General features: G+C 43.4%; 1 protein-coding gene across 2 annotated transcripts in view; it reads left to right on the forward strand.

Moving 5' to 3' along the window:
- The first annotated feature begins 3,645 nt into the window (after positions 1 to 3,645).
- Positions 3,646 to 16,476, forward strand: part of LOC144792817 (cytochrome P450 2J4-like) — a 59,233-nt gene continuing 46,402 nt past the window's right edge. For both annotated transcript variants that reach the window (XM_078668016.1, XM_078668017.1), the window contains exon 1: positions 3,646 to 3,887. In XM_078668016.1, coding sequence (XP_078524142.1) covers positions 3,717 to 3,887 — 171 coding nt within the window. In that variant the 5' untranslated portion in view covers positions 3,646 to 3,716. The remainder of the gene's footprint in view (positions 3,888 to 16,476) is intronic.

Raw genomic sequence — 16,476 nt, forward strand, 5'->3', positions numbered from 1 at the left:
GTCACCCTCCCTGTAATCCTGGAATTACTAAACCTGTCCATATCCACATGTACAGTTCCCATTGCGTGGAAGCAAGCCATGGTTCGGGCACTTTTAAAAAAACCTAGCCTAGACCCTGATGACCACTCTAATTACCGCCCCATCTCACTCCTCCCGTGGGCTGGCAAGGTGTTGGAGAAATACATAAATGCCCTGCTGGGCCAGTTCCTGGAGAATCATTCACTACTTCACACGTCCCAAACAGGATTCAGACCAAAACATGGGACTGAAACTGCCTTGTTAGCAGTCGCCGAAGAATCTCGAAGGATACTGGATCAGGGAGGATCAGTGGCAGTGATCCTCCTTGATCTAAGTGCGGCCTTCGATACGGTCAGCCATGCCACTCTGCTGAACCGGCTCCAGAACATCGGAATCTCGGGAGACGCATTAAGGTGGTTCAGTTCCTTTTTAGCTGACAGATCTTTTCAGATCTTTGATGGCGACACAACATCTACCAGCAGGCCACTCAGCTGTGGAGTACCGCAGGGCTCGTCTTTGAGCCCTGTACTATTTAACGTATACATGGAGCCTCTGGCTGGGGTAGTCGAACCGTACGGCATTAAGATCGTGTCGTACGCCGACGATACCCAGCTGGTGGTTTCATTGGCCCAAGACAACAACAGACAACCCTCGGCTGGCCTGCTGAACTGTTTGGAGAACGTGAGGGAATGGATGACCAACTCCTCCCTCAAATTGAATGGAGGAAAAACAGAGCTCATGCTCTTAGGTCCAGCTTCACCAGTACCCTTTACCTCCTTGTGGCCCGACGGTCTAGGCGCACCCCCTACTCCCAAGGATAGTGTGAAGAGCCTGGGAGTATGGCTTGACAACAAGCTCTCTTTCTCCACTCAGGCCACCAGGCTGTCTGCCACCTGTTTTGGTCTACTTAGATCACTGAGGAAGGTTCTTCCACTTCTGCCTTTAGATGCTAAGAAGGTGGCGGTACAAGGCCTTATCCAGTCCCGTCTGGACTCGGATAATGCTCTCTACCTCGGGGCACCCGAGATGACCCTTCGGAAGCTTCAGGTGGTACAAAATTGTGCGGCACGTACCATACTCCAGATTCCACGATTCCAGTCGGCCAGACACGGCCTGAAAAGCCTACACTGGCTGCCAGTGAAGCAGAGAGTGGCTTTCAAGGCACTGTGTATCACGCATCGGGCCTTCTGGAAGACCGGCCCAGCAATCAACAACAGCCTGGTCACCCCCTACCACCCTAACAGGAACCTTCGGTCTACGAGTGCCTTTCTGGCAGTTGTCCCTAGAGTGAAGAGAGCTAGGTCGGGGGGTAGGCTGTTCTCGCTGAACGCCGCCAAGCTTTGGAATGCCCTGCCCCTCACTCTTCGATCTACATCCGACCTGCTCTCATTCCGTAAAAAGCTGAAAACTGTCTTATTTGCCAAATCCCCTTAGTTCCTGCTCCCCCGGCCCCGTCACGTCTCTGTTGAACTCAGCGCTTGGACGCCTCTGGGCAGCAATTGCGCTTAACAAATCGATAAATAATAATAATAATAAATAATAACTCTGGGGATTTAGCAATTTGAGAAAATTGGCGGGGGCGAAAAACAAATTCATTCGTAATATTACAGGCCTACCGCCTTCCACTCCATTAATCCCTCTCCATTATGATTTAGCATCTCATAGCCTCGATGATATGGCCAGATATAGATCGGTCGCCTACTGGAGGAGATTATGGGTTACACCCGAACTCACCCAGTATGCGCAGGCCTTCATTGAGGTAAGAGATCTTGATAAAGCAAGGAAAATAATATGGTTGAGAGAGGTTAAGGCTATTTACAAGGCCATGGGGCTATCTGCACTGTGGGATGACCCTGCAGGCAATCCCTTCCCACCAAAAAAGACTTTTCAAGGTCTGTACTGGAGTATGCTTGAAACAACGAGATTAGGCCGTTGTATCGAGCCGTCGCTTACGGCTGACTTCTTAGTTCTCAAGCATTCCCCGGTCTTTGAGGCATATTGGGATTGGATTACCATTCCAGGGGACAGGAAGAAGTACCATCAATTTAGGGTGGGGACACTGCCCTTAAATGCCTTTACCGCCAAATGGTGAGGAGGTCAGGGATTCGCCTGTCCCTTCTGCCCTGGTCAACGGGAGGGAATTGGCCATGTCCTTTTTGCCTGTCCTGAGTATAAGGTTCCAAGGAGATCCTGGTTAAAACCTATCTGTCTTCAGTTAGGACTTAAAACAGGTACTGAAGCAGTCAGGATACTGAGTACTGATAACTCCCAAGCCGTAGTAATAGCAATAGCTAAATTTCTTCACTGGATGTGGATAATTCGGGCCCGTAAAATGAGCTCACAGTAATTGATTTGTTCAAAACAAAAATATGAAATTGGTAAATGTATATGTATATGATTAATGTTCCTGGTGATGAATTTCCTTCTATATTTTAATAATACCTATATATAACTAATGATTTTATCTCTATTTTCTTTTCTATTGTAACTATTTATTGTTTTTATTGAATTGATTTTATGATCCTTAGCTGGCCATTGTTTATTGTATAGGGATGAATTATGGATCCTACTAGTTATAAATGATGTATTCTCCCCAAATTTTTCCTATTTGGATTTACAGACTTGCAAAATTGTTTGTCTCCTTTTTAAAAAAAATGTTTTTTTATGTAATGTCTTTCATGATTGAAATATATCGAAATAAAGACTTTTTGACTTTGAGTCGACCATGAGTGCAGTTAACAGGGAGAGATTGCAACTATAGTGGATTTTTGAGTTTTGCGAGTTGCAGTCAGAGCAGTCGGGCCAGCATGACTCGCGGGTGGTGGGGTGGGGAGTCGCACGGGGGAAGTTTAATTAAAACAAAAATAAATTCACTAACCTTTGCCGGCCTGGTCCGGTCCCGCGTTGTTCTGCTTCTGTGCTCCTTCACAGGAAGCAGGCAGCCTCCCTCCCCTCCCCTAAGCCAATCACTATGCTGCAATGGCAGCATTGTGATTGGTTGGGACGCCAACCACACAGGCGTCTATGGGGGGGTCCATTTTCTCCATGTAGGCTGGAGAAAAGGCAGAGTGCGTATGACTGGTTTGGTTGACCCTGGGGCCGACCAAACAGTCAGCGCACTCAGAGTGGGCAAGCCCCTCCTTCCCTACCCTAGAGCAGGACCGCCCACCTGCCCCCCCCCCAACCAAACCCTTCTACTTTCTCACAGTGCGATAAGCAGAAACATAAAATGGTATTTATAATACCATTTTATGTTTCTGCTTCTCGTACTGCGAGAATGCAGTGGGGCGACGCTCCTTCGCCCACATTGAGGAGCCGCCCCTGAGTCTGAGATTTGCAATTCTGCTTTTCATATTAGAAATGCAAGACTACAAGAATGTAAGAAAAGCCTGACACAAGGAACCCTGAGATTGCTGGAGTGTGCCCAGTCAGCAGACAATGATTCTGTCTGACAAATCATGACTCAGGAGTGAAATGATGGCACTGCCTCAGGTCGGGGAAGTGTGTTTAATCACCACTGTTTCTGCATCATCAGAGGAACTTGCCGCGCCTGCACACACGTGTCCTTTTCCGTATGGAAATAAATAAATGCAGAAGAGGGGGCGGTAAGAGACACAGAGAGAGCACAGAAGATTTAGAGGTTTCAGTTCAGCTCTCTTGGTGCAAAGAATTGCAGGGTTTTGAGGCAGGTGGGCACCATGCTGTCTCCGACTGAGCTCCTCCTGTCTCTGTTGGTGACTGTCCTCACAGCACAGTACCTCAAGCTCCAGTGGTCGAGGAGGCGATACCCTCCGGGACCGACCCCGCTCCCCATCATCGGCAACTTGTGGACCCTGAAATTTGAGATTCGCCATGAGACCCTCATGCAGGTAAGGTTGCAACGTTAGTGACAGCGTTTCATTTCCATGCTTAATTATGATTTACAGAATTTAATTACATTGTTATATGTGATTAAATCATGTTCCAATGTGCATGGCATGCATAGCCATGGACACAGGAGAGTATTTTAACTAAATTGTCACCGTAGAAACCCAGAGACCTGGGTTCAAAATCTGAAATACCTACTTACGTATTTTGTGTGATCTTGGGCACATTTTTCTCAGTGAATATACAACTTAATTGCAAAAATGTAAGGGTTCATAAAATAGATTTACACTATACGAGCTGGAGCTCTTGCAAAATGTTTTCTGCCCTATACAAAATGTATACTTTTTTTCACCCACCTACTAAAATAGACATTACACCCTCTCCATTCACACTGAACTATTGTGACAGTTCGTCATAGCTGCCGTGTCCGATGCCTGCGATAGGCTGCATTTTTACCTAAAGGTAGTTGCCATTCTGGGATTAAAATGGTCCATTCAATGAATGACGTCACAGTAGGTCTCAAAACCCAAGCAGACGTCATCAAACAATGGAACATTCTAGAATGCCTGTTGTTGGTGACGCCAGAGTCGGAAAGAGAACTGCACGTTCCTCTTTGCGCGAAGGTCCCTTTACTAGCAATATATTTGGGCGCATAATCTCAGGTCATCTTCAGGTAACACAATACTTTGTATAAAAGCCCCATGCCAGGTGCCCGGTGCCCTCTGGGCTGAAAGGGCTTAATCGCCAACGAAATGCAAGCGCCCGTCACTCCATAAATAAGAGAGGTCGATCTACTAGCAGAAACATAGAGTTTTGCTTCCGAAGAAAAGTAAATTCTATTTTTTTTTGTTGTGTTTTCTTTTATTAATCTGGTCTTGTCGGACCTATGTTAACAAGATGCACTATTATTTAGATGATACCCTTGCAAAAAGAAATGTTACTTACATCATGACATTGCTTCGTAATGTTTATTGTAGATTTTGTGTAGTGCCTCATTTCATATTTCTGCTGTTTCTAAGTGCTGTAAATAACAGCTTTTGCTATTGACTATTTAGCGTGAAATATGTCCATCGTATTTCACGCCCAAAAATTCACAAACATCACGAGAGCCGTAACCGTGAACCCCTCGCGTCCTGCCGGTTTGCGTTGTTACCATATTCCACTTCCTGCACTAATACTATACAGCACAGTGACATTTCAAGAATGTCGCACACGTGTAACAGTACATTTGCGAAATGACCTGAAGATAATCAGTTGTTTCAGGAGAAAATGTTTAATGCGCATTTATATAAATATATGTGTGTGTGTGTGTATACATATGTATCTATATATTTGTGTGTATACATATATATCTATATATGTGTGTGTGTATACATATGGGTGTGTGTGTGTGTGTGTGCACCAGTCCTACATTAGCAACAAGAGCAACCCATACCCATATGTGGGCCTGAGTATATTACATACGCGTAATTGTTATTCATTAACAATATTTACATATACACCTATTAAAATAAAAAAAATCAAGAGACACACATCCAGTTTCATACACTGTCAAGCTCCCAAATTTTTTAAAAAATGCCTAACAAATGCACATTATTTTGTATGCAGTCCGTTATCCTTCAATGCGCCCTGAAGAAGCTTAACAAGTCACCTCGAAATAATATGCAGTTCCTGATAGAGAATTCAGACAGGAAGGCAGAGGAATTGAAAACTGTGGGGCATATTATCAAGGGGGTTTATCTCCACTTTTTTGGCTTTAAAAGCCAAGAAAGCGGAGATAAAATTATCTCCCTATTACCTAGCTGTTGCTAACACCAGTTAGCGACAGCTAGTAGGAGATAGCGACAATCTTGGGCCCCACTTTGCATGTCAGTTATATTTATCATTAATGACATGCAAAGTGGGCGTGCCAAGATGTTAGCGACTGGAAACAGTCGCTAACATCGCTATCTCCTATTACCAACTTATGGAGATATTCGCGCTAAGCGCGAATATCTCCAAAAGCTAACACCTGCCCTGAGCAGTTCTTAGCCATGTTATCCAATGGGAGGTGGATAACATGGTTAAGAGCATTAGCTCGGTAATGCATGAATATCGCAGACTTTTCAGCGATATTCATGCATTGCGGCCGATTTTTATCGCATTTGCGATAAACCTTGGTAATACCAAGGTTTATTTGCGATAAAAATCGCCACAGCGCAGCGGTAAAATGTTGTCTCTAACCAAGCAATAGCGATAATTATCGCTATTGCTTGGTAATATGCCCCTTAGATTTTAAATTTGGAGAAAGGAATAACAGCTAGATCCATCCAACAAAAATATGCTCGCAAAGGGGCAGATTCTCAGAATCTGCCCCTTTGCGACCAGTATTTTTGCATTTGGGATGCATCATCTCAAATGCAAAAATCGCAAATAGAGAAATCGCTAAATTGCGATTATTTGCATTTAAGGAATCTCAAATTGAGATTCCTTAAATGCAATGCATGAAAGTTTTAAAAATAGCGAATTCGCTAATAGGGCACGCAAATTACCATGAAGTACAACTTCATGGTAATTTGCAAAAACTTTGAAAAATGCACTAAAGTGCATTTTTCAAAGTTTCATGTTGCGCACACACATGCCCTAAGGGCATGTGTGTGCGCAACATATGTGCACAGATCAATTTCAGGGGTGCAACAGGGTGTCCTTTGGACACCCCTGCACCCTTGAAATCGCAATCTCAATTTGCGATTCGCTAAATGCGATTCGCTAATTGAGATTGTCTTCCCATTCATTCCTTTGGGCCTCTAGGCCCATAGGAATGAATGGGGAGGTATTCCTTAATTGCGACTCGCAATTTGCGAGTCGCAATTAAGGAATTCTAACAAATTGCTATTTTTTTCAGTGATTTCTTGATGCATTCCATTTTGCTATTCCTTAATAGCGAATCGATATTTTTCGCTATTAAGGAATCGCAAAATGGGTTGTTGATGCATCTGGGGGTTAGTGCTATAAATATGACAGAACCTATCAAGAAAACGTCTGAGAATGTAAAAGATGTCATGAAAATATATCAGGACACATGAGATAGGGTAAGGCCCATAAATTACGTAGAGACAAAAATGATAACAAATCAGGTTGGACTTTTTTCCTTTGCTAAGACATTTGATCCAGAGGAAGGGAGATACACAAAGAAATACCTCCAAAGACTCAGAAGTAGCTAATGACTCGATTTCTAGCATGCGATGGGCTGGAATTATCAGACCCTGGTAAGGGTCCATCAAATACAACTTTTCTTTAGAAGAAATGAAGAGAATGGACAATTGCAACAAGGGTGCTTTATTGTCGCAAGAAAACACGGAGAGAAACGAGGGGAGGTAGATAAACAAAGGAAAGAATGGACGTGCAAGCAAGATCTTGGACCAACAGGAAATTAGTACAGAAGCATATGAGGCATCGAAGGATATAGCAGTGATTGACATGGCTGTATGCCAGAGGCGCGCATGGATAAACCACATGTGCCTATACAGTGCTGCCTAAACAACAAATGCGTCTTAACAACACATTAGTTTACCACGCATGCTTGTACCACTCAATTTTGTCATAAAGGCATGACTCGTAAAGGGAAATGTGTGGTACAGCTCACACTCCAGCCCCGCGCTCTGAGCCCTAAAAACAACCCGACCCCCCGAGCCCATAAAAAACAGACCCCCCTTGAGCCCTAAAAACAACCCGGCCCTCCCTGACCCCTAAAAACCCTACCACCCCTCCCGAGACCTAAAAACAACTTCAGCACCCTCCCGAGCCCTAAAAGCAACCCCTGATCCCAGCCCTAAAAATAACCCGATCCCTTCCAATCTTTAAAAACAACCCGAGCCCAAAAATCAACCGCAACAACCCCACATCGAGCCCTAACAAAACCCTAAACCCCTGAGCCCTGAAAACAACCCTAACCCCCCTAGGTCCTCAAAACTTCTCCACCCCCAAAAACTACCCACAAAACAAAAAACTTACCAGACAACATCCATGTCTCCACGAAGACAGAAGTATTGCTCTTCGGAGCCAGGGATAACTTCTGGTCCCCGAGCTGGTGGCCAGATGAAATGGGTCCTCCCCCCTCCCCGGTGGACAAAGTAAAAAACCTGGGCATTTTAGTGGACAATTCCCTGTCCTTTAAACCCCAGGTTAACGCACTCTCTTCCTCCGTGCATTATGTTCTTAAAACCATTAGAAAAATTCTTCCCTATGTGGAGAAGGAACATAGGAAAACCATCGTTACAGGTCTAGTCCTCTCCCGCTTAGACTATTGTAACAGCCTGATGCTAAACGCCCAGCAGAGCGTCCTTAATAAACTCCAACTATTACAGAACGCAGCTGCCCGCCTGATCACTGACACTCCAAAATTCGCATCAATTAGTCAGGATTTGGTGACTCTACACTGGCTACCTGTCCGCAAGCGAATTGTCTTTAAGGCGCTGTGCATGGTTTTTAAAGCCCTACATGACATGGGCCCCAGATATATGAAACGGCTCTTTCGCTGGCACATACCGGCACGAACATTGAGATCAGGGGAACTGGCCCTGGTCACGGTCCCCAGAACCAAAAGAGCTCGCTGGGGAGGCAGGAGTTTCTCCCTTGGGGCAGCCGAGGCCTGGAACAAACTTCCTCTCACGCTCAGACAATCCCAGGATCTGATGGCTTTCAGGAGAGAGCTCAAAACCTGGCTCTTTACCCACTAAGTCCATCTACTCATACCAGCACTAGCAGCTAGCGCCAGGACACCTCCGGGTAACACAGCGCTCTACAAATGTGAAAATAAATAAATGTCTCCCAATCCGTCCTCTTGCAGTTCACGCCCATCCGTGCATCTAGACCGCGCACTGCCTTTGCCATGCGTATGTGGGGTTAAGGCAAGCGCGATTCCACTTGCGGGGAAACTGCATGCACGACTCAGCCCTCGTTGCAAAGGCCATTTCCCATTAACATGTCTAATTTGGTGTTGACTAAAGATATGGTGTAAATCCTGAAGGAAGGTTGGGGATTTTGCCCTAGTGTTGATTGCGATATAAATACAAGTAAAATTGATCTTTACAAGTTTGTGAGGAAGTTTACACTGAAAAAGTATTTTGAGAATAAACCTAAGCTTGTCCAACCTGTGGTGAACACAGAATTTATATGATACAAATAATATTTTGAGTATTAGCGAGGTTGATAGAAACTCCAATTCAAATATCGATCTCTTACAAGAACTAGATATTGAAGGCAGACTGACTAAAGACATTGGACCTAAGAGCAAATCTAAGTTTTTGCTACAGTTGGACAGTAGATATAATATTGATTTGCTGCATCAGATGGTATTAAATGACCTTGATAAATGAAGGAATGGTATTGGAGTAAGACCTTGATCATGTGGTTATGAACAATCTGACAACTTTTGAAAAATCAGCCTTGAGTTGTCACTGTTGAAATCAAGAAACAACTGGGAGCAGTGGAGACATTTAGTAAATAAATTAACAAACAATTTGATTTAAGAGATTACAAGGAGAATTGATGCCAAGTTGAAGATTGATAGCCTACTTCTCAATGAGGATAAGTACACTTACCTGAAAGTTAATAAGCCGAGGCACCCGTGCCTATACATTTTACGAAAAATACACAGGAGGCTATCATTTCCACCAGGCAGATCTATAGTTCTCTGTATTGATTACCTAAATGAGCGGTTGTCGGAGTATGTAGATGTCTTTTTGAGACCTACTTATGATTCTCCCATTTCATATTAGGGACACTAAACATGGTTTTACAATTTTAAGTGTTTCTCATTGGAACCAGGGATGATGTTTGTACGTTTTGATGTGATTTCTGTTAACACCAGCATTGAGCTCAAATGTAGATGCAATTAAGTATTTTCTTATTACCATGAACATATGAATATCACTGAAGACAGTGACTTCGATCATGGCTAAGAAAGTGTCTTTATTGAACAATGATTGGTACAAACAGGTGTGGGGAACTACTATGGGCTCTCGATTTGTGCCCTCATACATCTGTCTAGTGGATGGTATTAGTGGAATCATGTCACTTTTTGTCTTACGCTAGAACACAGTACTGAGAGTTGCTGTATTTTAGGTGTGAAAATCTCTATCAGGGAAAATAAGATTGGGAGCAGATTGCATAGAAAAGAGACCTATTGTAATCCACTTCTCTATGCACCTTATAACCTAATTAGGTGCATGTCATATGAGGAAATGGTGAGAGCGAGGCACAGCTGCAGAGAGGAACAGGTGTTCTTAAAAGGGGATTATAAAAACAGCAAAAGAAAGAGCTTGGAACTAAGGAGAGAGGACAGAAAACACACAAAAAAGATAGCATTAGACTCAATGTTAGATTGTCGACGCATAGATACATTTGGTAGCTTTAAATAGACACTGGAATGAATGAATGAATGAATGAATATACACTTATAAAGAGCATGGCTACCAAAGGCCTCCCAGCGCTAGAGACAGAGCCTAACCAAGAAAGTGTCTGAAAATTCAGGAAAATAACAAAGTCTTCAGCCGTTCGCGGAATAAGAGATGGTTGGCCTCAAGCCGAATACGATCTGGTAGCTGAGTCCAGCATTTTGCCGTGATGACAGAAAATAGGCGGCCACCGCTCCGGACTTTATTAATTCTGGGGACAGTAGCAAGATGTTTTTTTCTTAGAGCACAGTGATCTTTTTGGGAGGTACGGAGAGATGAACCTCTTGACCAATGACTTAGTGACAGCAAAATGGGTCACAAAGAATGCTAGGTTCAGGTGGAACCCTGAGAAATATAGTTATGAACGAGCAAAACAATAAGCTGGATGACACACCATAAAATAGGGTTTTTATAAATGTGGGGGTTGCGGTGTATTGCAGATTTGTTGGTGATAAGAAACAATGGGCCAGGTGTAGGTAAGTTCCATTTACCGATTCTTAAATACCGAATTTTACCGATTCGGTATTTCAGAATCGGTAAATGGTATGTAGGAAAAAGTTCGGTAAAAAATACCGAATCGGTAAGATTCGGTATTTACCGAATCGGTAATTACCGATTCGGTATTTGCCATTCATTTTATGAATGTCAATTACCGAATCGGTAAATACCGATTCGGTAAAATTGTAAAACAGTCAAGGGTAGCAGGGTGTCACTTTGACACCCTGCTGCACCCCTGATTAGTGCAGGTGTGCACATGTGGCATACATACATGCCCTAAGGGCATGTATGTCTGTCACATGGCACAGGTTTAAATGCACATTTATGCATTTACATAGGAATTCGTTATTTACCACCAACTAATAGTTGGTGGTAAATACCAAATCCTTAAAGCCCTGAAGCACTGTTTACAGTGCTTCCTACATATCATTTACCGATTCGGTAAATACCGAATCGGTAAATTATGATTCCGTGGTAATTACAGAATCGGTAAAATGCCTGCTACATCTCAAAAGGCTTTTACCGGTCGGTAACGCCCGAATTCGGCTGTTACTGACCGGTAAAAGCCTACCTACATCTGGCCCAATATTTTCAAAACAACACCAAGATCACACATCAAATACGCACCAGTATTACATGTTCTACCAAATATGTGGTTTAAGTGATTGTTTGTGGGGTTATCTAAGTAGATAGTACATTAGATCGTTACAAGAAGGAATCCTTGAACACCTGAGAGCTTTAAAACAAAATGTTGTGTTAGCTTTCACATAGCTGTACACTGTGGTGCCTATGAAACTGAATCTCAAATTACATTTCGTAGCACACAGTGTTTTTCAATTTATCCCAGTTCTGCAGAGATTTGACCCTACAGAGAACTGAAGCAAACTGGGGGGCAGATTTACAATCCCCTTGCGTAATTTTTGCACTGCCGTTGCATCACTTTTTGTGACGCAGCATTGGTGTAAATATGCAGCCCATTTACAACCTGACGCATCTAGGGAGATGGGTCACGTTGTAAAGACCTGCGTTACATTATACCTGTGTCAGGTATAATGTATGCATGGTGGGCGTTGCAACGCAAAAAAAGCCTCGTAGAAGTGATGCAGTGAAATCTACAAGATTTCATTGCACCACTTCTAGGATGCCACTGCCTCAAAACCTTAAGCCTGCTTGAAGCAGGCATAAGGAGTGACGCAGTACAATGAGTATAGGTCTCCTCATGCATTGCTGGAGTTGTGTTGTGCTTGCGACATGACTTCAGCAATGCGTGACTTTTGCGCCAACAGATGCGTCAGTCAGAATTTCTGACGCATCTGTCAATCCTTGCGTCATGGTGCGCCGTATTGTAAATACCACACAAAAAGGAGAAAGGTCCTTGGCGGGGCTGAGGGAGGGCTGGACCCTATATACTGCAAACCAACAAACTGTGCCCCTTCACTCAATCACTTACGTTTTTAGGGACCAAATAAACATGGACGTTAAATTTGGTCCGGTATCTTTATTTATACCTTTTTATTTAAATGATTATTTCGAAAACAATTTTGTTTGGCAGATAGGGAATACAACATACACAATTATTGACAATTAACACTAACCTACATTAACACAATACCACTAACAAACTCTGTGGAAAAAAAGATTTCAAGTGTAACATCCCACAAATAATACAGTGCTGAACCATAAACATAACAATTAGACAATTTTATACAGACAAATCAAAAATACGTGGAAAGAGCCAATTCAATACAAGAGCAAAAAAGCGTAAGGCAGATATGTTTTTTGATACACATGGGTTGCCCAGCAAGAGCTAATTATATACATTGAATGTGTATCAAAAAACATTTCTGCCTTACGCTTTTTTGCTCTTGTATTGAATTGGTTCTTTCCACGTATTTTTGATTTGTCTGTATAAAATTGTCTAATTGTTATGTTTATGGTTCAGCACTGTATTATTTGTGGGATGTTACACTTGAAATCTTTTTTTCACAGAGTTTGTTAGTGGTATTGTGTTAATGTAGGTTAGTGTTAATTGTAAATAATTGTGTATGCTGTATTCTCTATCTGCCAAACAAAATTGTTTTCGAAATAATCATTTAAAGAAAAAGGTATAAATAAAGATACCGGACCAAATTTAACGTCCATGTTTATTTGGTCCCTAAAAACTTAAGTGATTGAGTGAGGGGGCACAGTTTGTTGGTTTGCAGTATTGTAAATACGGCGCATCTATGGTGGTGCAAGGGTTTCTCAGGGTGGCGCAGGGAAAGTGAATCATCTCTACAGATGCGTCACTTTCATGCAAAGCTGCCCTTGGATTTTTAAATTAAAAAATTTGAGAAGCATTTCTATGTGGACCACGAATTACAATAGTTTCTGGGGTATTAAAGGGTAATGTGTGACTGATTTGCACAACGAGTACTAATAATGAGGTACAATATTTAAGGTTTTACGTTTTGTTTTCATAATCCTATTGTATGGGTAACAAAAATGTCGGTGTCACATGTGGCAAGAACTTTATTGATGTACACTGAAAGGGGGTCGAACATAAACCCCTCCACCAACCCTCAGTTGAAAGAGTTTAGGTGGGTGGGGGTGCGGAAATACGAAATTAAAGACCAGGGGCCTCATTTATGAGAAATGACGCATCGCTGCGTGAAAGCAGCGATGCGTCACTTCTCAGTGCGCACTCCTTGCGACATTCCTGATGCGTCATATTTAATGTATGACGCATCATGTCGCAAGGAGTTACAGATACGTCAGTATTTCTGACGTATCTGTAGGCGCAAAAGTGACGCATTGCTGGAGTGTGTCACAAAAGTGACGCAACTCCAGCAATGTGTCCTTTCACATGGGGCAAGCCCCATGTGAAAGGGCCTGCGTCAGTCTTACACCTGCTGTGAGGCAGGTGTAGGATTTTGACGCATTTGAGTCCTAGAAGTGGCGCAGTGAAATCTCATAGATTTCACTGCGTCACTTCTAAGACCCTTTCTTGCGTCAATACGCCCCCCTTGCATACATTACACCTGGCGCAGGTATAATGTGGTGCAGGGGTTTACAAAGTGACGCATCTACCTAGATGCATCACTTTGTAAATATGGCGCAACAAGGCGCATTTTTTACGCCACTGGTGCGTCACAAAAAGTGACGCACCGGCGGCGTAAAAGTGACGCACAGCCTCATAAATGAGGCCCCAGAGTCGGTGGGGTGGGGGAGGGGGAGAAGAACTCCAGCTGTTACCTCAGGGTGGACAGCCCCTCCACCGTGGCTGAAACGCACCGTTTGTCATTGGTCGCCTCCCGGGGAACCTCGAGGTCACATTTTATGAGCAGTCACAGGTAGTTGCTTAATGCACTAGTAGTGCACGGGGACTTAAAGTGTAAACTCGTGTCTGGACAGCCTGCGGCAAAGTGTTCTGACACACATTACGAAATGCGTCAACCACCTCACACCGAGCTGCCAGCTGTTCGGTTCCCCACCCCGTCCCGCTTGACTAAATAAATACCTCATCACCTCTCTCGCAACCTACAACTGTAGAGAACATATTTCACAAGAAAAAATGAATACAGCTAGGCGTCATCCTGGAAACACATAGAGGTGGCTGTAACTTTACGTCCGTCATCAGATTAAACGTCAGGTGTGAGCACAACACTGCCAACTCCACAGCAAGTAAAAAAAACCACAGAAAAGCAGTCAAGCTACCTTCACACCTTGTATTTCATCCGTTAATGACATGTTGCACAATATCTTTGGGAACACCAGGGGGCTGATTCACAGAACTAACTTAAGACAAAATCCTAAACTTACTACTTTTGGTATTCACAGAAGTTAGGATTTTGTCTTAAGTTTGTCTTAAAACAGACTTAAGACAGACTTAAGTTAGGATTTTGTCTTAAGTCTGTCTTAAGTCTGTCTTAAGACAAACTTAAGGCAAAATCCTAACTTCTGTGAATACCAAAAGCAGTAAGTTTAGGATTTTGTCTTAAGTTAGTTCTGTGAATCGGGCCCAATGTCTCATGTCAATGAAGTTTTTTTTTATTGTAATTTTTTGCAGCCTGGGTGTCCTGTCATTGTATTCATTTAAGTATTTCAGAAATACCTCATCCATTGCTGTCTCTCTCAACAAATGGCACTTTGGTGAGAGTTCTGAAGCTGCCTTATTTCTACAGAAAACAAAAAAACATATATAGCGATTAATAGGGGACACTCACACTACCACCACCTTGTGAAGAAAGTGGTGCATTGTACGGTGTGGCTGTGAGACCTACTGTGTAATACACTCACAGTAGCATCTTGGGCCCAATCAGGCTCGCTCAACCCTGGGTAGCTGTGACTTTCAGCAGCAATGCTTAAACGAAGGAGCAAGTGTGAAGCATTTAGAAGTACAAAAAAACAAAATAAGAAAGCCACACAACTGACACCAATTTCTAAAAATATGTCTTATTTTTTATGAATTTCTAGACACCAAAACAAATATAAGGCACCAGAAGGTTTGGGAAATATACATTTTTAAGTAAAACGTAAATTACCGCTTTTCACTCAAACTTCCAACAAGCATTGGTATACTACAGTTAGCGGAAACTTTGTAAAACTTTTATAAAGTTTTGTTCTGCTTTTCCAGCCCACTTTGGATGACCAATTCTGGCAGGGAGGTGGTCATGGGAGTTTAAGGAGAGTTACCTTGTCACTGAAGTAGTCTCAACCATTGACTTCAATGGAGGGGTCCTGATTAAAGGGATACAGGATGCTGAGTATAATGTAAGATGCTAGGGTAGCTGTGTGGTCGATAGGGAGGGGCTTCTTGGGGCTACTCGTCAGTCCACAGTCTGGTGGGGAGACTTTGGCCACAGGGGTCGATGTCCTTTGAAGTCCTCTGGCTCCAGCAAAAGTCCTGTTGACACTGCCATATTTGTCTCGATTCACAGTGAAGCCAGTTGTTCCCTTTAGGAAAGGCTAATGTCCGACATGGGTGACTGCACTCTGATGACTCTCCCAGCTCCAGCAGACTCTGAAGCAACTTTTGAACATCACATCTAGGTCATCAGTGGCGATCAAGCAATTGTGGCTACTGACTTGCCAAGGCAGGATTCTTCAGGTTTTGTGGCCCTGGTACTGTAATAGGAAGTCAGCCAACTGACTCTTGGAGTTCACCTCTTCTGTCTGGGGATCAGGAGCAAATTTTCTTGAGCAGGGCACCCATAGGCGCAGTCCTCTCTTTGCTAGCCCAAGGATCAGCAGTTGCAGTCCAGAGGTTGGTGCACCCTCTCTTGCCAGGGCCAGGGAACAACAGGGTAGTCCTTCTTCAGCCCGGCTCCAGTCCAGATGTTATCTGAGGTCTGGGTGCCAGTGGTGCTATTTTCCTCCTCAAAAAGTGCCCTCTGAAAATGTGGTGGTTACTAGCCAATGGTCTACCAGGTCCCATCACACCTAATGATGACTTCTTGCAATGTGTGGCACCTAGTTATCCCAAAGTGCACTATTCTGCCCACTTCCACGAATGGCTGAATCCTTCTTTCAGAGTGTGTCGCTTTCTTGCCTACCCAGTACTCGTGGCTACCTGAGGGCTACACGCCCAACGAAAAAATGGTTTAGCAAGTGATTTCCCCTCGTCCCCGTTGCCAATCTGTCTAACTGAACAAAATAGCAGCCCTTCTTGTCTGTG

Source organism: Lissotriton helveticus, chromosome 11, assembly GCF_964261635.1.
Source record: "Lissotriton helveticus chromosome 11, aLisHel1.1, whole genome shotgun sequence".
NCBI classification, from domain to species: Eukaryota; Metazoa; Chordata; class Amphibia; order Caudata; family Salamandridae; genus Lissotriton; species Lissotriton helveticus.